At 60.7% G+C, this 21,434-nt stretch overlaps 4 protein-coding genes and 1 long non-coding RNA gene across 5 annotated transcripts; 3 read left to right on the top strand and 2 right to left on the bottom strand.

Moving 5' to 3' along the window:
- Positions 1 to 3,062: 3,062 nt before the first annotated feature.
- LOC133279163 (pulmonary surfactant-associated protein C-like) lies at positions 3,063 to 4,745 on the bottom strand. Its single transcript, XM_061472604.1, has 5 exons — positions 4,559 to 4,745; positions 4,000 to 4,335; positions 3,818 to 3,928; positions 3,634 to 3,744; positions 3,063 to 3,502 (listed from the first exon to the last, which is right to left on the bottom strand). Exons 1-5 carry the CDS (start codon positions 4,598 to 4,600, stop codon positions 3,407 to 3,409), a joined length of 696 nt encoding a protein of 231 aa, XP_061328588.1. The 5' UTR covers positions 4,601 to 4,745; the 3' UTR covers positions 3,063 to 3,406.
- A 1,314-nt stretch (positions 4,746 to 6,059) lies between these two features.
- Positions 6,060 to 7,401, bottom strand: SFTPC (surfactant protein C). The gene is given in 6 exon segments (XM_061472603.1): positions 6,060 to 6,386; positions 6,469 to 6,579; positions 6,657 to 6,797; positions 6,932 to 7,078; positions 7,176 to 7,332; positions 7,334 to 7,401. Coding segments are annotated over 6 exon segments (717 nt in total). The 5' UTR covers positions 7,387 to 7,401; the 3' UTR covers positions 6,060 to 6,278.
- Positions 7,402 to 7,659: 258 nt separating this feature from the next.
- On the top strand, positions 7,660 to 10,826 carry LGI3 (leucine rich repeat LGI family member 3). The gene is made up of 8 exons (XM_061472602.1): positions 7,660 to 8,219; positions 8,687 to 8,758; positions 8,844 to 8,915; positions 9,094 to 9,165; positions 9,267 to 9,338; positions 9,462 to 9,631; positions 9,705 to 9,869; positions 9,970 to 10,826. Exons 1-8 carry the CDS (start codon positions 7,684 to 7,686, stop codon positions 10,785 to 10,787), a joined length of 1,977 nt encoding a protein of 658 aa, XP_061328586.1. The 5' UTR covers positions 7,660 to 7,683; the 3' UTR covers positions 10,788 to 10,826.
- Positions 10,827 to 10,888: 62 nt separating this feature from the next.
- LOC133279138 (uncharacterized) lies at positions 10,889 to 11,569 on the top strand. Its single transcript, XR_009746785.1, has 2 exons — positions 10,889 to 11,294; positions 11,367 to 11,569. It is a non-coding gene; the product is annotated as an uncharacterized LOC133279138 (long non-coding RNA).
- A 5,989-nt stretch (positions 11,570 to 17,558) lies between these two features.
- Positions 17,559 to 20,387, top strand: REEP4 (receptor accessory protein 4). The gene is made up of 8 exons (XM_061472605.1): positions 17,559 to 17,628; positions 17,861 to 17,933; positions 18,007 to 18,083; positions 18,270 to 18,390; positions 18,468 to 18,581; positions 19,245 to 19,377; positions 19,485 to 19,642; positions 19,794 to 20,387. The coding sequence occupies exons 1-8, from the start codon at positions 17,597 to 17,599 to the stop codon at positions 19,857 to 19,859; spliced, it is 774 nt and encodes a 257-aa protein (XP_061328589.1). The 5' UTR covers positions 17,559 to 17,596; the 3' UTR covers positions 19,860 to 20,387.
- Positions 20,388 to 21,434: the final 1,047 nt, after the last annotated feature.

Below are 21,434 nucleotides of genomic sequence, written 5' to 3'. Positions count from 1 at the left end.
GCCGCTCTTCCCACTCCTTGCACCGCTCTCCCAGCCTGACTGACCCTTAGTGTGGAGGTGATGAAGCATTCAGCTCTGCTGTGCACAGTTGGTGCCTGAGGACACGCTGGATGCTCACAGGGACCCTTCCCACTGACACCCCCCAATCTGCTTTCGCTTCTGCTTCCTGGGACCTCCCGCATGCAGAACCCCACCAGGCACAGGGAAGTCTCCTTCACGCCTCTTCTTGGGCTGTGATTTCCCCCCAGCCAGCAGCGAATCCCCTCGGGATGGGCTTTGCTCCCTGCCCGCAGCCAGGAAAGCTTCCCCCTTCGAGGAGACAACCCCTGGGATCCGGCCTTGCTCCGCTTCCCGGCCCACACTGCAGGGGCAGGCTGGGGATGGGGATGGGAATGTGGGGAGCAGCTGCCTCGTTCATCCCGTGTCTCCCAAGAAAACACAGATCCCCCATGGAAAACACTTTGGAATATTTCTATTTCCATCGGTCAGATTTGCTTATGCTGGGAAGGACGTGAGTCCCTGGGGGATGTAAATCCATTAGGAAGGGATTGGGATGCGGAGAAGCCGGGGCAGAAAACTGCTGCGGGGCATCCCCTACACAGGGTGAGCTCTGCAATGGGTGCCACGGACATGGCGATCCCCCCTCGCTCTGCCACCTAAACCTCCATCCTCATCCTGCTCTGTGCTGAGCGCCCTCGGCTGTCCTGGAATGCGGCTCCCTGGATGCTGGTTTCCACCTTGGAATCGCCCCTTTCTCATGGGCTGATCTGGGGATCCTAGGGGAGGGTTTCCCTGCTTCCTGCATCACCCCAAGGATCCCACCACTCCCTGGGACCAGCTCCCTTTGCCAACGTGGTTTTCCAAGCACCGTGATCTCCCTTAACCACGGATGTTCAGCACCCCACGAGGCGATGGGCGGCCGTGGGGTGCTGCAATCCGTGCCCCACAGCAGGAAGCCGCCTGCTCCAGCAGGAGCAGCCCCACAGATCCCAGGCTCCTGGCTCCCAGGCAGCTCCTGCTGACGTGTTGGACAGATGATGTTTTCTGGAGCCCTGGGATAAACAAGCCTCCAGATGCACACCCCACGCATGAGCCAGCTCCAGCTCCGGCTCTGCTGCATCCCTCATGCGTGGATCCCGCGCGGCAGCCGAGGCAAGGCAGAGGTAAGAGCCGCGGGTTCGGGTCCTATCATGGTCTTTGGTCCCCCACTTTGCTCATTCCCAAAGGGCATCCCCCAAAGCCTTGGAAAAGCTGCATCTCTGTTGTGCGCTGCCCAAGATGCAGCCCCAAAGGCCCATGGGATGTTCTCCGTGCTCTGCCCCTGGATGTCACCCACTACCTGTCATCCTACCCGGACCCCATCCTGCAGGGCCACGCTGGACCACCCCTCCTGCAGCTTGTTCCCCCCAGTGCCAGGACCAGTGAGACCCCCCCAGGGTCCCCTGTGCAGCACTGGGCCCATCCCCTATGTGCAGCCCCCTTGTCCCCTGTGACACGAGCTGGGGATGGGGCTGAGTCCTCCATCTCCCAGCACACACTGGGGGGTTTGCTCTCATTCCCCATCCCTCTTCTGCTCCGGATGGGTGCTGGTGCCTGGGGCTGGGAGCTCAGCCCAGGAGCCCTCCACATCCAGTGTGTGATCACTGGGGCTGTGGGAGGTGGTGGTTTGGGGGCCGCAGGAGGCCTGGATGGACGCCCTGGATGGATGCCCTGGATGGGTGCCCTGGATGGATGCCCTGGACGCACGCCCCACATCCCGGCCAGCCGCAGCTGCGCTCTCCCTGCGGGAGCCGCTTCCCGTCTGCCAGGAGCGGGGCTGCAGCCGGATATCGGTGTCTGCCCCAGCACGGCCGCGGTGACAGCGAGAGGCCACTGCGGGGCTGCACCACGCTCCCGAACTGCACTGGTGCGCGGCCCGGGACAGCATCATAATGATCCTGCTAGCACCGGCATCCCTGTCCTGATAGTGCCTGATCCTAATGCACCAGCATCCCCGTCCTGATAGTGCCTGATCCTAATGCACCAGCATCCCCGTCCTGATAGTGCCTGACCCTAATGCACCAGCATCCCCGTCCTGATAGTGCCTGATCCTAATGCACCAGCATCCCCGTCCTGATAGTGCCTGATCCTGATGGCACCACCATCCCCGTCCTGATAGTGCCTGATCCGGATGGCACCACCATCCCCGTCCTGATAGTGCCTGATCCTGATGGCACCACCATCCCCGTCCTGATAGTGCCTGATCCTAATGCACCAGCATCCCCGTCCTGATAGTGCCTGATCCGGATGGCACCACCATCCCCGTCCTGATAGTGCCTGATCCTGATGGCACCACCATCCCCGTCCTGATAGTGCCTGATCCTGATGGCACCACCATCCCCGTCCTGATAGTGCCTGATCCTGCTGGCACCACCATCCCGGCCCTAACAATCCCAGTCCCCCGGCAGTGCCCGCTCCCACAGCTGCTCCCCAGGCGGGCGGCTGCTGCCAGGAACAGCTCCAAGACCCCATTTTCCCCCTTTCCTTTATTCCGTTCCGCAGGGCGGGACAGCACCGACTCCAGCTCGGCCCCGTGCTCGGGGGGTGCCCCCTGAGCCCCCCAGGCTGTGGCTGAGGCAGAAACTCCCCGAGCCCCGCTCAGAGCCCCTCAGGCGCTGTGGAGGCCGGGAGCTGCGGAGCAGGGGAAGGACAGGACCCGAGCGCTCGCTCCGTGAATGCCACGGGGGTTTTAAGCTCATTTTGCGCTCTGGGCTTGGCGAAGCTGAGATTTAAATGACAAAACAGACGGCCCCGAGCAGGCACCGCCCCCCCGCCTCCAGACCCCGGCGAAGCTCAGCCCCTGCACCCCTCAGACCCACCCCTGCTCAGCCCCTGCACCCCTCAAACCCACCCCTGCTCAGCCCCTGCACCCCTCAGACCCACCCCTGCTCAGCCCCTGCACCCCTCAAACCCACCCCTGCTCAGCCCCTGCACCCCTCAGACCCACCCCTGCTCAGCCCCTGCACCCCTCAAACCCACCCCTGCTCAGCCCCTGCACCCCTCAGACCCACCCCTGCTCAGCCCCTGCACCGTCCAAACCCACCCCATGCCCCCCAAAACCTCCTGCTCAGCCCCCAAAATCAGGGTGTGGTGAGGGGTGCAGCTGTGGAGGTGCTGGGAATGATGGGGATGAATGGAAGGATGGAGGGAGGGAGGGAGGGAGGGAGGGAGGGAGGGAGGGAGGGAGGGATGGAGGGATGGATGGATGGATGGATGGATGGATGGATGGATGGATGGATGGATGGATGGATGGATGGATGGCAGAAGGGATGGAGGGAGGGATGGATGGAGGGAGGGATAGAGGGAGGGATGGATGGATGGATGGTCCCCTGCAGGCATTGGGACCCTTTGCACCCACCCAGCAAGGTTAAGCCCAGTAGATGGGGACAATGCTGCAGAGGATGCTGGTGGTGGTGCCCAGGATGGAGCGGTCAGCTAGGGGCATGGCAAGTCTCTTCTCATCCTGGAGAGGGCAGAGAAGGAAGGCTAAGGCAGCAGCAGCACGATGCTGCACGGAGGGTGTTGCACAACGCATCCTGCCCAGGGCATAGCTGTGTGTCCCCCCCTTGTCCCAGCAGGTCCACCAGCACTCACCTGCCAGCGCTGGAAGGCCTCAGCCATGGTGTCCAGCCCAGGGATGTTGTCCTTGTCCATGTGGGCGATGTAGCAGGCACCGTGGAGCTGGGATCTGTAGCTCACCAGCAGCTATTTGCAGGTAGAGCCACATCAACACGGTCCCGTCTCACCTTCCCCATCCTCCCCATTGCTCCCCACTTACATTCCTGTAGTCATAGATGACCGTGGCCGGGTTTCCATCCCCACCATCCACATAGAACGTGGCTGCATCCTCCTCCCAGGCTGGTTCTCTCCAGAGCCCCATCCTTAGGACCTGTGGGGCACGGTGGGAAGCTCACACCCTGCTGCATCCCCTCATGGGGGCTCCGGGGGTCCCTTACTTACAGCATCAGCGTGGCGCTGGTCCGCGCGCAGCCACATCAGCAAGGCTCCGGCGATGATGACCACCACCAGCACCACCACCAGCACCACCAGGAGGAGGCACTTGAGGCGGTGGCAGCTCAGGAGCTTGCGGGGCAGGTAACAGAGCAGGCGGGGGACGAAGCACAGCGACCGCTTGATGCAGCCGCCGCAGCTGGGGCAGCCGGGACAGCGGCAGCACCGGGGCATGCAGCACCGCGCACACTTGGTGCAGCACACGGCGCAGGGCCAACAGCAGCAGCCCGGCTTGCAGCACCCGTTGGAGCAGCACCCGGTGCCGCAGCAGCCCTTCTCCGGGTCCTGTGGGCATGGGAGAGAAAGGGGGAGAAGTGGGGTGAAGGGGAAGGATACAGGAGCAGGGGGTGCAGGAGGGATGCCCCTGAGTCTCCAGGAGGCAGCGTCCCGTGGGCTCTTCACCACACTGGTGCCTTGCGGGGACAAACGGCAGAGCCCTGTGCTGAGCATCTCTGCTGGGCACAGGGGCAGCACGGTGCTGCCACTCCAGTGCGGGTCACAGACTCACCAGCGGCTCTTCAAGCACCACCTGCTTCATGCTGCCCTCCATGGCTGCTCCCTCCTCCTCCTCCTCCTGCCCCCAGCCCTGCAGTGGCCACACCACAGGGCTTTATACCAGGGTGATGGGGTGGGGAGTGGAGTGGCCCCTGTGAAGGAGGTCGTGGTCCTGGCGCGCAATTGGGCTCTGCCATGCAAACCTCTTCAGTGCTGTTTGCTGACCTCCTTCCCCAGTGCTGCACGCCCCTGGGAACCCACAGCTCAAGAGTTCCTAAGGGCACTTGTCCCCATCACCGGGGGCTCTCTGCCGTCCAGGAGCGAGGGCTTGGTCCAAAGCAAACCCTCCTGAGCGGGTTCAAGCTGCTCTCCAGGGAGGAGCATCCGGCTGCAGCAAGACCTGGGCCGGTGCCTGCAGCCCTTTGCCCTTAGCTCGGGCACATGGAGCTGCTCGGGGTGGGCAAAGTGCAATGGGACATCAGCGCTGCCCCATAACCAGCAAGGCTGGGTGGGAGCAGGGTCACCTCGCCCTGAGGACATGTCCCTGGACCATGCTCTTGAGGATGCTCACAGGGGCTCACATGGATGGTGCTGGGGCTTCGGGGCCGATGTGCTCAGGGTGAGGGGTCCCAGCTCTGCTGTGTGCCTCGCAGTGGTGCAATCGGCAGGGCAGGGTGACCCTTGGGATTGCTCAAGCCTCTCCTGCAGCAGGGTTGGGACCTCTCCAGGCAGGTCTGGGCCTGTTGGGAGCCCAGGCGCGGGGTGCGGGGTGAAGGGTGCACCCCATGCCCTACCCTGGGGTGCTGGGCAGCAGGGAGCCCCTTGAGTGGCTCCTGCTGTTTGCTCTCTGGCCCCATGTGCTCTGTGCATCACCTCCTGTGGCTCTGCTCACCCTGCTCGTCCCGGCGCTGCCGGGGCAATGCGGGCTCAGGGCTGCTGGCCCCATGTCAGTGCATGGCAATGCGCAGGTCCCCTCCCGCTGTGACCCTTGGCAGTGGGGACAAGGCTGAGTTAGTGCCTGTTGCAAGGTTAAACCACTCTGCCCAGCACCACCGCGCTCCTGGGGGGCTGGATCAGGTCCTAGGGGTCTCTTTTCTCCCTCCCATCCCATTGATCCCCCATTCTCTGGTGCAGCACTTGGAGCTGGAGGAGCTGGGGCTGCCATGGACAAGGATGGAGGGAGCAGAGGACTGGGGTGTCTGTGGGTGCCCTGCTCAGCCCTGGTGGCCCAGACCCCGGCTCTGCCTGTGCCCATGGAGCTGTGGAGGTTTCTTTTGCTGCCTCATCCTCCTCCCATGCAAGCTGGGAGGGCACTGGGGGGACACTGGCCCTGGGAGCTTGGTGTGGAATGCTGAGGGGTGCTGCTGACCTGGGAAGGGAGTGCCTGAGCCCTCCTGTATGGGGCTGGACCGAGCACACTGACACGAAGGATGCTTCCATCCCACAGGGAGACATCCCTGGGACACCAGAGGGTCCCTGGCACCCTGGGGCAGGGAAGGATAAGAGCAGCACTTGAGGCAGTGGCACAGGCTTTACTTTGCAGACACAAGCATTAATCCTGAAGCAAATCCCACTGGTTTATTATATGACAAGAGTGGTGGGAAAGCTGTGGTGCCGAGTGGCTGCAGATGGAGCACCCCTATGGTGGGATGGCTGCTGCCAAAGGAGGAGGAGGAGAAGGATGCCTGAGCATTGGTAGACAATGTGGGGAGCACGGGCTGGCCCCATCCACGCTATGCCCAGTACACAGGGACGGTGCTGCAGAGGATGTTGATGCTGGTACCCAGGATGGAGCGGTCGGCCAGGGGCACGGCTTTGTCCCCATCCTCCTTCATCTCAGCCTGCAGGAGAGACAACAGAGGGGTCACTGCCTGCAGCAGCCCACCCTGCAGCCGCTGCTGCCCGGGGGGGACCAGCACTGACCTGGCGCCGCTGGAAGCTCTCCGTGACGGCGTCCAGCCCCGGGATGCTGTCCCGGTCCATGCGGGTGATGCAGCAGGCACGGTGGCGCCAGGACCTGTAGCCGACCAGCAGCTGTTTGAGGCAGACCCGGGTCATGCTCAGCCCCATCCTTGCCCCTGCACCCTCCCCTGCGCCCGCGGCCCTCGCACCTTGCTGTAGTCATAGACCACCACGGCGGAGGCGTTGAGCCCATCCCGCACGGCGAACGTCCCGGTCCATTCTTTCTTGCTCAAGGAGAGGTGCTGGGGGGTCCCTTCGCCGTCCAGCCCATGGATGGTCATCCGCAAGACCTGCCATGCAGGGGGGTCAGGGGAAATTGTGGGGGTCTAAGCCCCATCCCTGCGGAGCACCAGCAGCCGGTGCCATTCCCAACCCTCCCAATCCCATCACCGGAGCCGGCGGCACTGCGGTTCCCTCCCCTCACCGCTTCGGCATGTGTCTCAGTGATGCGCAGCCCCAGCAGGAGGAAGGTGACGATGACCACCATGAGGATGAGCATCACCACTGCTGCCATCATCAGGCTCTTGAGCTGAGGGGAGATGCTGGGCAGGCGCGGGGAGGCCGTGTACCTCTGGGGACACAGGGGACAACCTGGGTGAGGCACCGGCGCAGGTGGATGGTGCTCAGCCCCACAGCAGCTCATGGGGCGAGCGATGGGTGCTCCTTACCGGAGGTGCCTCCTCCATCAGCGCCTCTTTGGAGCTGCCATCCATCTCGCCCTCCTTCTCCATGCGGCTCCTGTCTCTTTGCCAGCTGGAACCGGGGGCATTTATAGGATCCCGGGAGGATGGGAGGAGGTTGGAGCTGCCAAGGTACCACTTGTGCTGTTTGCTGAGGCAGGGAGTGGGGATGAAACCTCCGAGAGCCCTTTCCCGGCATTGGGAAGGGGGGGAAGGCAAACAGTGGGCAGCAGAGCGAGCATGCCAGCGCCCAGCACCCTCAGCACACGCCCCTGTGGGTGCTGCACCCCGGTCCCTGCAGCCTGCTCAGTGCATGGGCAGCTGCGGGCCCCCCCCAGGGTGGGCAGGAAGGAGCTGGCTGGGCTCTTTGTTGGCCGGGAATGCGGTGCCTGGGACGGGATGGACAATGCCCGGCGCTCGCTGCCAGCACTGCAGCACCGGGGCAACGCAACGCTTCGGTGCCTGAGCTCCGGTGGCACCACCCCTGCGACGAGAGATGGGGGCTCCCTCCAGACCCCCCTCGTGGGGCACCCCAGGGGCACCCCGCAGCCCCCTCCCGTGCGCGCCGCCGTCTCTGCGCGCTCACAGCGGTGAGCGCCCGCGGCCGCTCGGCTGTCACTCACCGCATCCCTCCCGCCCTCCTTCCCGCAGCGCCCGAGCATGGTGCGCGCTGCAGCTCCGGGCCGGCAGCCCCCGTCGCGTCCCTTCCCCGCCGAGCTCTGCGGGCATTGAGGAGGAGGAGCGGGCTCTGCCTCCGCTGCCGGGCGCTGCGGGCGCACAGGGACCAGCCCCGGGCAGAGCGCTAGGCCGGGGCGCGATGGAGCTGCGGCGCTGGAGGAGGATGCTGAGGGACCGGCTCCCCGCTCTCCTCCTCCTCCTCCTGGCCTCGGCCTGGCTCTGGCAGCCCGCGGAGGGTCGGCGGCCGCCCCGGCCGCCCCCGTGCCCCCCGAGCTGCTCCTGCACCCAGGACACTGCGTTCTGCGTGGATTCCAAAGCCGTGCCCAGGAACCTGCCCCCCGAGGTCATCTCGCTGTGAGTACTGGGGATGGGGACAGGGAGCGCATCACAGCCCAGGGCTGGCGGGGGTGATGCTGCCCTGGGCATGCAGGGACAGCCCCGCTGTGCTCCAGGGGGAGTAAATGTGTGCTGGTGTGGGGTATGGTGGGTGCTCTGCGGGAGGGAGCGGGCTGGGGACATCCCAGGACTGGTCCCTGTGTCCTGCAGCGGTGGCAGCTCTCCTGCATCAGTGAGGGATGGAGCTGTCCCCACTGTGACCTTGGGGACCAGAGCCCCAGAGGGACACAGCTGGTGGGTGCTTGGGGACACGGTGGGGCAGCAGCCGTGTGTGTGCTGCGTGTACGGTGGATGCGTGTGTGTGCTCATGTGTGGGGCTGCTCTGGCGTGCACCAGCTGGCAGCAGGGACAGTGCAGGGGGGCACTGGGGTGGTGGAACCCCTCCTGCTGCCGTTCCCTCTCCTGAAGCTTCCTCTCCTTGGCAGGACCATGGTGAACGCGGCGTTCACAGAGATCCGGGAGGCAGCGTTCGCTCACATCCCCTCGCTGCAGTTCCTGTACGTGTCCGCCCTGGCATCCCGCTGTGTCCCCATGTTCCCACCCTGCCCGCCCTGTGCTGATGCCTTCCCCTTCTCCTTGCAGCCTGCTCAACTCCAACAAGTTCACACTGATCGGGGACAACGCCTTCGCCGGCCTCTCACACCTCCAGTACCTGTGTGTGGACGGGGACGTGGGGATATGGATGGGGACACAGGGATGGGAGGGGGACATGGGGATGGGGATGTGGGGATGGAGACACAGGGATGGGGATGGAGACATGGGGAGGGCATGGAAAGGGTGTGGGGGGGTCAGAAGAACCTGTCCCTCGTGCCACCATCTCCTCCCACCCCAGGTTCATTGAGAACAATGACATCCAGGCTCTCTCAAAGGCCACTTTCCGTGGGCTCAAGTCCCTGACCCACTTGTGAGTATTGGGAACGGGGATCCTGCATTCCCCAGGGACACCGAATGTCTCTTGTCCCTTCACTGTGTGGTGTCACCTCCACAACCCCTCTGATCCCACAGGTCCTTGGCCAACAACAACCTACAGACGCTGCCTCGGGACCTCTTCAAGCCACTGGACATCCTGAGCGACCTGTAAGGCTGTGCTGGCACTGGGGCGCTGGGATGGGTTGTGGGTGACACCGGGATGGGTTGCGGGTGGCCCTGTGGTGCTTGGAGCTCACTGGGGCTGGGTTAACTCAGTGCCATCCACACCAGGGACCTCCGTGGCAACACGCTGGCCTGCGACTGCCAGATCAAGTGGCTGGTGGAGTGGCTGGAGAGCACCAACACCACGGTCCCCCCCGTGTTCTGCAGCAGCCCCGGGCACTTCGAGGGTCAGCGCATCCAGGACCTGGTGCTCGGGGACTTCCAGTGCATCACCACGGGTGAGGGAACACGTTCACCCATCGCCCCGCGCCCAGGTGATGCTCAGACCCTCACTGCCCCCTCTCCCCACAGACTTTGTGGTGCACCAGGTCCTGCCCTTCCAGTCGGTGTCGGCCGAGCCCTTCACCTACGCCAGTGACCTGTACGTGGCCCTGGCGCAGCCCGGTGCCAGCAGCTGCGCCATCCTCAAGTGGGACTACGTGGAGCGCAAGCTGCGGGACTTTGACCACATCCCGGGTAAGGCGCCCGTGCCGGGGGTCCCTTCCCATGCCATGGCCCCTGTTTGGGGTGCTCTGGGGCAGTCACGGCCCCGGTGTGACGTGGGCCTGCCCGGCAGCTCACTCCGCAGTGCACTGCAAGCCCATCGTGGCGCAGGAGCAGCTCTACGTGGTGGTGGCCCAGCTCTTCGGCGGCTCCTACATCTACCGCTGGGACACGAGCGTGGACAAGTTCATCAAGATCCAGGACATCGACAGCCAGAAGATCCGCAAGCCCAATGACATCGAAGCCTTCCCCATCGAGGGGGAGTGGTACTTTGTGATTGCCGACAGCTCCAAAGCGGGCTCCACCAGCCTCTACCGCCTCAACCAGAACGGCTTCTACTCGCACCAGGCGCTGCACCCCTGGCACCGCGACACCGACGTGGAGTACGTGGAGAACGACGGCAAACCCCGGCTCATCATCGCCAGCAGCTCCCAGGCGCCCATCATCTACCAGTGGAACCGGGCACAGAAGCAGTTTGCGCCGCAGGGGGAGGTGGGCGAGATGCTGGACGTGCAGATGGTGAAGCATTTCAGGGTGAAGCGGGACCAGTTCCTCTGCCTCAGCCGCTACATCGGCGACTCCAAGGTGGTGCGCTGGGAAGGGCAGCGCTTCGTGGAGCTGCAGACGCTGCCGTCCCGTGGCTCCATGGTGATGCAGCCCTTCTCCGTGGGGCAGCGGCAGTACCTGGCCCTGGGCAGTGACTTCTCCTTCACCCACGTCTACCTGTGGGAAGAGGAGAAGCAGAAATTCACCAAGTTCCAGGAGCTGCTGGTGCAGGCGCCCAGGGCTTTCCGCTCCGTGCTGGCTGCTGACGTGCAGCTCCTCCTGGCCCCCAGCTTCAAGGCCAAAACCCTGGTCTACCGGCACGTGGTGGTGGACCTCAGCCTCTAGACACGGCCCCGAGCTGCCAGCGCGGCCCCAGCGCGGCTTCTGCCTGGGGATGCGCATGCACCCGACTGCCCCATGGTCACAACCCCCCGTGTTCACCGCCCCGGCCAATCCTCCCCAGGGCATCACCCAGCCCCACAGCCCCCAGTTCCCCCAGGAGTCCTGGGATCCCTACATGCAGCACCCACAGACATCCCATGGGATGTGGGCAGGATAACGGGACACCCCCTCCCCTGCAGGCCTGTGAGTGCCTGTTTGGGCTGACAGGGATGGGGGGAACCTGGGGCAATGGGGTGGAGGCTGCAGTGGGGAGGGGGGGGGGGTGTGTGTGTGGATGTGATGCTCCCAGGATACTGGGGTGCTCCCATGTAGATGAGATGCTCAAGGTGGGTGGGATGCCCAGAGGAGGACAGGATGCTTGAGGCCAGGGGAATGCTACGATGTGGATGTGGATGGGATGCCTCGAGAAGGACAGGATGCTTGAGGCCATTAAGATGCTCCAATGTGGATGTGGATGAGGTGCCTCAAGGCAGATGGCGCCAGGAGGATGCTCCAGTGTGGATGCAGATGGGATGCCCTGAGGAGGATGGGATGCTCTGAGGCAGATGGGATGCTCCGCGGTAGTGCCACCACCACCAGAAGCAGGGCTGACCTGCTCCCGTCCCCCTCCATGCATGTCCAGGCGGTCCCTGTACCCGCTGCCGGGCAGGACGCGGTGTTCCAGCTGTTCCCGAGCTGTCCGTGCCCACCGAAACGCTCCCAGAATAAACCCGCTGTGAGTGCTGCCTGCGTCTGCCTGCGCTGCTGCGTGCCCAAGCACCACGTCCCGCCCGCCATCACCACACAGCCCCCCTCTTCCCTTGCACAAGCCCCAGCGAGCCCGGGAAGGGGGAACCCCTTGTTTTAGGCTCCCCCAAGCTGGTTTTCCAGGGCAGCAATTCCCTGTCTCCCAGGGATTGAATCTGCATGTGAAAAACCACCAATTAGGCTCACAAATAAAGATCTTCTTAGCGGTAGCAGGCACCCCGAGGCGGGGCTTTGGGAGCAGGGTTTGACCTCTGTGGCTCCATGGGCTCTTCCCCATGTCGGGAATGCCACGGGTGGCACTGCGGGGTGCAAGGCAGGGCACGCAGCACTAACTGGGCAGTGCCACGCTTCTCTGCCTCAGTTTCCCTACTGGGAAAAGGCAGATGTGAAGCGCAGGGAGCAGGCACTGAAGGGTCCCAACAGCACCCATGAGCTGGGGTGCGCTGGGGATGCGCAACCAAGGGGAGGTGCCCGGGGAGGTGATGCCGGGGCTGGCTCCAGGAGGAGAAACCAGCTTCTGCTTCCTGCAGGGTTCAGCACGGCTAAACCCGGGCGAGGCGAGGTGGGTGTAGAGAGCTTAACAGCAGAATGGCTAAGTAACAGAGGTCATGATACTGTGCAGCTGGTGGAAAGATAGGCCTCAGGGCTGCGCCTCAAGGCCGCAATTATCTTGTGGTTGATGCTTATTTTGAGTTGCTCAAGAAACAGGATGTACATCTTGTTGAGATAAGCGCAATGATAATGTTTGAGCAAGCTGGGATATGTCAAAACAAGTTGAAACAAGAAGTGGTTACAGTTACTTAGAGACCCCTGCGTCAATACCGATTAGCCAATGATTTTGCTGTATCCTGGCAGACAATGTACCTAACACCGCGGGCTATAAAAATGAGTGTATCACGCTAAATAAACGAGACTTGCTGACCATGATAGCATGAGGCTTGTCTCCCGCGACTCCCGGGGTCACCAACATATTGGCGCCCGAACAGGGACTTGGGACCAACCGGAACAAGGACCCAAAGGAGTTGCGTTGGGTGCAGGTCTCGACTTAAAGACGGCTTCTGCGGGACAGCAGTGACACATCTGTGTGCTGCTTGCTTTCTGCTTTGGCCCGGAGTGCAGCATCGGCTGGCTCTGCTGCTACGCGCTGCCGACGCCTGGAGGGTGCAACGGAACCGGTAAATATGGACAGGCAAGCGGCGTATGATCTTTTTACTGCCTTCCTCCGTCGTCGGGGGTTAAAAGGCTTAGATTTAGATAAGGACCTCCCTTCCCTTCTTTCCCACGCTCGGTCTCTCGGTATTTTCGATGATCCCCATTCAGTCCACCAGTTATCGGAATGGCGTCGCTACGGTGATAAATTATGGGATCTTACATTAGATGATGATAAAACTGCTAAAAAGTTATCCAAATTATGGCGTTTGATACATAACGAACTCTTAATGGTACAGGCGGAGAAACGTGCGGCCGAAAGTGCCCGTTTGGCACAAGATCTAAATCGTCACTACGATCCCTCTGCCCCTAATCCGCCGACCGTCTCGTCAATCGAGATACCCCCCCCTCCTCCTCCGCCTCCTCCTCTCCCCCCCCCACCCCCCTCTTCCCCGTCTCCCCCGTCTGCCCCCGTTCCTGAAAACGGACCGCCTGAGTCTCCTCAAAACTCCCTTCCCTTGTCTCTCAATGCCACGGAGCCGTTCCCCGGAGCCCTTTCGGACCTCGCGGAGGCTATGGCAGGTCAGAGACGGGAAGCTTGGGCTGCTCTGGCACGCCACGGAGTCGAAAACGGAGATAGGGTCCTTGCCGATGCGGCACAAGACCATGTTGCTACTTCCATGGCTTTTCCTGTTATTTTTCACCCTCGGCCTGGCGGCGGTTATAGGGCAGAGATTACTCAAATTGATTGGAAGTTATTGGCACAACTTCGTGCCACAGTCGCTCAATTCGGTGTCACCAGTGAACCGGCCAAACAGATGCTTGATTACTTATTTAATTCGATGATTCTCTTGCCTGTAGACATCAAGGGTATCGCTCTTTTAATCTATACCCCTCACCAAAAACTTACATTTGATGCCCGATGGGGGGAAGAAGCTGCTGCTTCAGTAGCTTTACCCCGTACTCAAGGAGACCCCCTTTTTGGAGTAACAATGAATGAATTACTAGGAAATGGTGATTATACTCGAACAGATGCCCAGGCTGGCCATGAAAATGGACCGAGAGGTATCCCTGAACTTATTACAGTGCTTTTTATAAAAGCGGGGAATTGAGCCTGAGACTCTAAAGCAGCTAGCAGGTCTAGTGGCTAGGGAAGACTAATATTTTTTGCAGATCCTAATACAATATTTGAGGAGAGTGAGTGGCGAAAGTTTGGTGATGAGTTATTTGACTCAGTGCTTAATGATTATAAAACAGCAAAGAAACTCGGTAAATCACAGAGAGAAGTAATGAACTGTATAAAAAGAGACAAGGCGGAAAAGAAAACTGCCGCAGTAGCAACGGAGAAACTAGGAACAGACGTCCCCGGTCGGTTGAAACCGGGGGAAGATTACAATTCGTCCCCCCCTCCCCCCAACTCGCGGGAGCACAGGGTTTCCCACCCCCCCCACCCCGCACCCCCCCCTTTCCTTTTCTCCCCCTCCATCAGAAGGTGCCGCGGAGGAGGTGTAACCCCCTGCTCCCCCACCACCCCAGTTCCGAAAGTAGGGACTTTGAAAAGGACAGAGAAAGTGTATTAGAAGGTATACGCGTGATAAATGTCGAGGAATCCGAAAGAAAGAGGGCGGTGCCTCGGCGCCGGATCGATTGCGGCGCCACTGTGAAGCACGCAGTAGAAAATAGGGATCATGCGCGAGCGGGAGATTTAAAGGAACCGCGAGCCTCTCCAGCCCACTGTGCCCTAGAGTGAAAAAGTTTTTAACTCAGTCACGGAGGAGCCAGGTCTGCAGATGGCCACATACCGAACGAGATACACCTGATAAGAAAGACACAGCTGCGAGCAACGGAGACCCCGAGTTCGGCGCAGGATCAGCCCCCGAATCCCCTGAATCCGAGCCAGATTTGTATCCTCTGCTTCCAGACCCTGACTCTTCGTCTCCCGGGTGGGTCTGCTCAGATTTACTGGCCCTGGAGACGCTCAGTTGTAACAATGGGTAACCAAATATGTGATCATTACTGGGGAATTTTCTGCAATGGGCATCTTTGCATATCCTATGTTTACTACACAGCAGGGGGCTAAAGAGTGGGAAGCTCTATATGTTATGATTTTTTCTTGCAATTGACAGGGAGAGCTCATACAGTTTCTCTGTGATACTCATGTACTAGAAGTTGGTAAATATAAGTATGTCCAGGTTTCTATCAACCCTTGGAGACCTTTATAGATATTACTGGCCACTTCTTCCAGCACAGGCTGGCCACCTGTGTCGGAATGAGTGTGCATTTTTCTCAGTATAAAAGCCCAAGCCTCATACGATGTGGGGGAGGCAGAGCCTCTGCGGGGACGCCCGCTAAGGTTGAGCCTGCCACCTCGCACTGCAATGATGCTTCTCGGAGCTGGTTTGCTGTTAGTCTCCACAGGGTCCTTGTTCTGTACGTGGGACTGTGTAGTGCGAGTAATAATTGTCTTTTTGTGTTTCAAATATTGAACTTATGTGGAGTGTGCTTGTGGGATCCCACACGTGTGTGTGTGTGTGTGTGTAGAGGGCAATCAGTGTTTTGTGTATTGTTGGGTTTATTGTAAAAGTTTTTAAGGGGTAGCTGTTTAACATTTCAGGCATGAAAGAGTTAATGTAAAAGTGCGGCTGCCGGCAGGTATTTATGATTGCTGCTGAAGCAGGCAGGCCGCTATAGCTGCTGCCGAGCAGGCCGGCTTTTGCAGGGACTAAAAATGAAAAAAAAATAAAAAAAAAAAAAAAAAAGAGAGAGAGAGTAATGATGTTATATTTAACTTTAACTGATAACCTGGGGGAGGGGGTATATTTGTGTCCTCCTGCCTACAGGTCCATGAGTGACTGCCTGCAAAGTTTGTCAAGCCTTGCCATGAGCTGGACAGACGAATGGATAAACCTGATGCCTCAGCTACAGAGGAAGAGAAAGAACAAATAACTGCAAAACATCACTTGGGGGCAACTGAAAAGTAACATCCTGAATATGTGTGCTTGTAAAGTAGCTATTATTAGAGGTTGTGATTTTGTGTATAAAACCACCTGTATTTACTAGCTAGTTGCTAATAAGAAACTGCACCTTGTATTGTATAGATTTGTCACTTGTAAAAGAGATGTCAGAATATGGAAATTTGCAGTAGCCGCTAGAAAATGCTAAGGCAAAAGCTAGAAAAATTTTAATACAATGGTAGTGTTATAAAGCAGGTGACATCGAAGGCAATTCCTGATTTGTTTTAATGTTGACTCTGTAAGACATGCAACACTGCAGAACCTTTTGTTGTTGGAACAGGGACATGGATGTGAAGAGTTTGATGGAATGTGTTGTATGAATCTTTCTGATCACTCTAATTCCATTCATAAACAATTGGCACTGTTAAAAGACAATATGCGAAAATTACAAGAGACAAATGATCCTTTCACAAACTGGTTAGCGTCCCTTGGACTATCTCCCTGGTTAATCAGTTTGATAGAAAAAATTGTTGTGGTGTTGGCCATAATTTTGCTTGCGATTTTGCTTTTACCATGTATTATGCAGTGTTTGCAAAAAATGATATCGAATGCTTTTAATCATAACATGGCTATGCTTGCTACTAAAGAAAACGGGGGAAGTGTAGAGAGCTTAACAGCAGAATGGCTAAGTAACAGAGGTCATGATACTGTGCAGCTGGTGGAAAGATAGGCCTCAGGGCTGCGCCTCAAGGCCGCAATTATCTTGTGGTTGATGCTTATTTTGAGTTGCTCAAGAAACAGGATGTACATCTTGTTGAGATAAGCGCAATGATAATGTTTGAGCAAGCTGGGATATGTCAAAACAAGTTGAAACAAGAAGTGGTTACAGTTACTTAGAGACCCCTGCGTCAATACCGATTAGCCAATGATTTTGCTGTATCCTGGCAGACAATGTACCTAACACCGCGGGCTATAAAAATGAGTGTATCACGCTAAATAAACGAGACTTGCTGACCATGATAGCATGAGGCTTGTCTCCCGCGACTCCCGGGGTCACCAACAGGTGGGGACTGCGCAGGGGCTGAGCTCAGGTCCCGCTGAACCAACGCGTCAGGGCGGTGCTGACACCCTCAGCACCTTGCCCTCGGTTGCCTTGGCAGGACCCAGCGGCGCTCCCCCAGCCCGAACCAGGGCCGGGTGCTCTGTGCGCAGGCACGCACTGCTTGGGGTGGGAGGGGAGCTGAAAGCTCGTCCAGTTCTGCCTCTCTGGGCACCCTGCGGCAGCGCCTCACCGCCCTCACAGGGAAGGGCTTGTTCCCTACGCTGCATCCTCGTTCAGCAACACAAACCCCGCGTCCCCAGGAGATTTCCACGCTTTTCTTTGGGGTTATATGTGTTTAAAAATGACATTGCGGCTGCCCGTCCCTATTATAATGTTAATACTAGTACTCATACTACCAATGGTACTACTACTACTACTATTGCTACTACTAATGTTACTACTACTACTATTAATGCTATTACTAATAGCAGATTAGTATATAGGGTCGAGACCGACTCTACACTCGTGCGCCGTGCCCCTTTGAAGAGCCGCCGTTGCCCCTTTAAGAGCGGCGGGTACCGTTGCGGCGCATGCTCAGAGGCAGCGGCCGCCCCGTTCAAGCGTCTCCGGTGGTCCCGGTGCGGCGGAGCTCGGTCCCGGTCTCGGTCCCGGTCCCGGTCCCGGTCCCGGTCCCGGTCCCGGTCCCGGTCCCGGTCCCGGTCCCGGTCCCGGTCCCGGTCCCGGTCCCGGTCCCGGTCGCCGCCGCCGCCGCCGCCGCCGCCGCCGCCGCCGCCGCCGCCGCCGCCGCCGCCGCCGCAGCAGCAGCAGCAGCCGCAGCAGCAGCAGCCGCAGCAGCAGCCATGGTGTCGTGGGCGCTCAGCCGGCTGATCGAGTGAGTGCGGGCCGGCCGTGCCCCGGGCCGTGTTCACCGGGTCCGTGGGGCGAGGCTCAGGAAGGCAGAGCCGGGTCCTGCAGCGCTCCAGGCTGGGGAGGAGCGGGATTGATGGAGCTGTGCCGGGTGCCTGCGGATGGGGGCTGCCCCCGTGCCGGTGCCGTCCCTTGTGCAGCTCCGGGGCACGCTGCGGTGCTGGGGCAGGCTCTGCTCAGCCCCCGCTCTGTTCCAGGCTGCTCTTCGGGATGCTCTACCCTGCCTACGCTTCCTACAAGGCCGTGAAGACCAAAAACATCCGGGAATACGTGAGTAGGGAGCCTGGGCAGCTCCCCCCGGCCAGTGCCGCAGCCCCGGGGTGACGGGGCTCTGCTCCCGCAGGTCCGCTGGATGATGTACTGGATCGTCTTTGCGCTCTTCATGGCCACAGAGACCTTCACCGACCTGCTCATCTCCTGGTGAGCTGCGCTGTGGGGAGCAGCCTTGGGGTCCCTCTGGCCTGGGGGGGGGGGCAAGGAAGGGGACTCCCCCCTCCTCCTGCGTGCTGTGAGGGGCACACGCTGCTCTGTCTATGGGGGGAGGCACCATTCCCCCTACGAGGGAGCAGCATCTCCTCACTCTCATGTTCCCCCTGTCTCTGGCAGGTTTCCCTTCTACTACGAGGTGAAGATGGCTTTTGTCATCTGGCTGCTGTCCCCGTACACGCGGGGGGCCAGCCTGCTCTACCGCAAGTTCGTGCACCCCACCCTGTCCCGCAAGGAGAAGGTGAGTGAGGGGCTGCCTGGCACTCAGGACCCCCGATGTGGTGCTGTGCCCCCTCCTCAGCTCCGTGCCGTCTGCAGGACATCGATGGGTACATCCTGCGCGCCCGGGAGCGCAGCTATGAGACCGTGGTGCGCTTCGGCAAGAGGGGCCTCAACCTGGCAGCCACGGCCGCGGTGCAGGCGGCAGCCAAGGTACCGGGATGGGGCAGGACCCTGTGGGCCCACGGCCACACCTCGGATCCTGTGCTCAGCTCTGGGCTCCTCACTGCAAGAGAGACATTGAGAAGGGAACAGAGCTGGTGCAGGGCCTGGAGCACAAGGGTGATGGGGAAGGGCTGAGGGACCTGGGGGGTTCAGATGGAGAAGAGAAGGCTCAGGGGGGACCTGATGGCTGCCTACAACTGCCTGACAGGAGGATGGAGCCAGGAGGGGCTGGGCCCTGCTCCCAGGGAACAAGGGATGGGACAAGAGGGAAACGGCCTCAAGCTGCCGCAGGGAAGGTTTAGATGGAGCTGAGGATCAATTCCTGCCCCAGAGGGTGCTCAGGCATTGGAACAGGCTGCCCAGGGCAGGGCTGCAGTCGCTGTTCCTACAAGGGATCACACTCCGTGGAGATCAGGCCTCAGTGCCATGGGTTAGAGGTGGCCTTGGCAGGGCTGGGGTGAGGGTTGAACTGGATGAGCTGAAAGCTCTTTTCCAGCCCAGCTGATCCCATGATCCCATGGCCACTGCAGCAAGGCCTCGGTGCTGTGGGTGTCAGGAGCAGGCTCTGTGTGCAGACTCTGGGCTGATGGTGCCCCAGTGCTTTGGGCCTTGCCCTGTGGGGCTCACATCCATCCTCCCCCTTCCCTCCAGAGCCAGGGCGCGCTGGCCGGGCGGCTCCGCAGCTTCAGCATGCAGGACCTGCGCTCGGGGTCCGAGGACACCCCCGTGCACTGCCAGGACCCACTGTACCTGGAGGAGCCCCAGGGCCGCCGGCAGCTGCTGGGTGAGCCAGGAGCGGGCATCATCGTGCTGGGGGCTCAAGCAGAGCCCATTGCGGGGCTGTGCTGGGAGCTATCGTGTGCCCCCCCCCCCCCCCCCCCTTGTCCCCAGCCTACAGTGTGACCCCCGGCCCCCGGCAGTACGAGAGTGAGACGGAGGAGGAGGAGATCTGGTCAGATTTGGAGGTCGCGTCCTCCCAGCTGGACCCCAGACCCTTGTCTCGCAGCCAGAGCCTGCGTGTGGCCAAGAAGAAGGCACCAGGCAAAGAGGTACCATAGGGAGGGCATGAGGGGCTGGTGCGAGCAGGACCTGACCCGTCCCTCCTGGATGAGGCCCTTGGTGCCATGGCTTAGTAATGGGTTGGACTCGATGATCCTGAAGGTCTTGTCCAGCCCAGCTGATTGTGGTTCTGTGATCCAGGGCTCTTCCCGGCTCTTGCGCAGCAGGATCAGGAAGAAACCGGCCCTGTCGGATCAGGATGACTGATGGAAACCTCCGCCTGGAGTCTTACCATGACTTTGCTGCTGCAGCGTCAGGAGGGAGCTGTGGTTTGTGCAATTCCAGCCCTTGGGAAGGGGCTCCCCCTGCCTTACACTGTAAATCCCTTCTCTGACCTCTGTGCCTCCGGTTGCTGCTCCCACCGTCCCCGTTCCCAGACTCCATCCTATGGACGGGTGCTGGCGCCTCTCCCATGGGATCCAGCCCCCACTTTCCTCCCATCCTATGAACTCCATGGGCTCTGCTGGGATCCCCATTGCTGCCGTGATGCCTTACACCCCACATTCCTTCGGTGGGAGCCAGCAAAGGGATGTGCCTTGTTCCTTTTGTCCTCTGAAGCCAAAGCCACAGCCCTTGGCTGGGGTATCCCCACCAGTTACAGGCTGACACCCCCATACTTGAAACCGGGGCTCCGGTGCTTGACCGAGCCCCGCCGAGCACCACGCAGCTTTTAACGTTCCCACCTCCCAGACAGGGAGTTTTGTACATGGAAAATAAACGCTGTTTCACACTTGACCCCAACGCTGGCCCCTGCGGTGGTAGCGGGCAGAGCAGGGGGAGGGTGGTGGGATGCGGGTGATGGGATGAGCATCGCCGCCTCCTTGCAGTAGCTGCATCCCCCGCGCCGTGGCAGCAGCGCTCGGGCCCGCGGGTCCCGGCACCCGGCCAGGGCTGCAGACGGACGTCCCCATCCTGGCTGCCGGCCCTGGATGTCCTCATAGCCCCGGCCGTGGGCACCCTGCCGGGGCTGCCTGGGCCCAGCCAGGGGCTCTCACCTCCCTTCACTCCTGCCTTACGGACTTATCCCCTTCCCGGGTGCAGGCCATGGCACGAAGCCTCTGTGGGGTGGCCCAAGGTGACAGCGCTGCTCTCTGCCATCAGTCCCTTCGCTTCCCAGCCCCTCCTGCCCTCACCCCCTCAGCCCAGCGTTTTATATTTAGCCCTTGGCTGCCTTCTGCTTTCGGGGGTCTTCCCAGGGCAGGGGAGAGCATCTCCCTGGGGCTGGGCAAGGGGTGCTGGAGCAGATTAGGTGGAGGTGGCTGGATTAGCCCAGTCCAACTGCTGGGAGACGATTACTTAAAGCAGCAGGAAGGGAAAGGCTGGGAGGGGACAGCGTGAAGGGGCTGCCTCTAATCCCACCAAAGCTGCTTAGGGAGAGCGCGGTTCCTCCAAGGATACAGCACGGGGAGGCTGCTGGGGCTGCCGGCAAAGCCTGGCTGTGGTGCTGCAGAGTGGGGTACCCCCGGGTTGGGGTTCCACAGCCCCAGGGCTGGCTGGCAGCGTTCCCAGCTTGTGGAAACTGAGGCACGAGCATCAGTGGCGGCTGGGCTGGAGCGGGGCAGGGACCCAGCAGCGCTGGTGGCTGCTCCTGTGTCCTGGCACTGTCCTGTGCATTCCCCAGGGAGGGGACAGCAGCCGGGGCTGGGACATCCCCGGTGCCAGCGCTGGTCCTGGCTGTGCCAGGCTGTGTTCAGCAGAGCCACAGTCGCCCTGTGCCGGAGCCGGCCCAGCAGGGAAGGGGCTGCCCTGAGCCCGGTGCCAGCTCTGGGGTCCCCCCAGCTC

This window comes from Pezoporus flaviventris, unplaced genomic scaffold (assembly GCF_033815535.1).
Source record: "Pezoporus flaviventris isolate CSIRO_AGI_PZ_B2104156 unplaced genomic scaffold, CSIRO_AGI_Pfla_v1 ptg000071l, whole genome shotgun sequence".
Lineage (NCBI taxonomy): Eukaryota > Metazoa > Chordata > Aves > Psittaciformes > Psittacidae > Pezoporus > Pezoporus flaviventris.
Note: the sequence above shows the minus strand (reverse complement) of the source record. Positions and strands in the feature narration are given on the sequence as shown.

What these genes read in the sequence shown, in the direction of transcription:
- LOC133279163 (XM_061472604.1), bottom strand. Translation starts at nt 4,600, where the DNA reads ATGGAGGGCAGCATGAAGCAGGTGGTGCTTGAAGAGCCGCTG. An exon ending in ACCAGCGCCACGCTGATGCT is followed by an intron (nt 3,929 to 3,999) that starts GTAAGTAAGGGA and finishes CGTGCCCCACAG; the next exon opens with GTCCTAAGGATGGGGCTCTG. An exon ending in TCATCTATGACTACAGGAAT is followed by an intron (nt 3,745 to 3,817) that starts GTAAGTGGGGAG and finishes ACCTGCAAATAG; the next exon opens with CTGCTGGTGAGCTACAGATC.
- LGI3 (XM_061472602.1), top strand. Translation starts at nt 7,684, where the DNA reads ATGGGGGCTCCCTCCAGACCCCCCTCGTGGGGCACCCCAGGGGCACCC. An exon ending in CCCCCCGAGGTCATCTCGCT is followed by an intron (nt 8,220 to 8,686) that starts GTGAGTACTGGG and finishes TCTCCTTGGCAG; the next exon opens with GACCATGGTGAACGCGGCGT. An exon ending in ATCCCCTCGCTGCAGTTCCT is followed by an intron (nt 8,759 to 8,843) that starts GTACGTGTCCGC and finishes TTCTCCTTGCAG; the next exon opens with CCTGCTCAACTCCAACAAGT.
- REEP4 (XM_061472605.1), top strand. Translation starts at nt 17,597, where the DNA reads ATGGTGTCGTGGGCGCTCAGCCGGCTGATCGA. An exon ending in ACCGACCTGCTCATCTCCTG is followed by an intron (nt 18,084 to 18,269) that starts GTGAGCTGCGCT and finishes TGTCTCTGGCAG; the next exon opens with GTTTCCCTTCTACTACGAGG. An exon ending in CCCTGTCCCGCAAGGAGAAG is followed by an intron (nt 18,391 to 18,467) that starts GTGAGTGAGGGG and finishes TGCCGTCTGCAG; the next exon opens with GACATCGATGGGTACATCCT.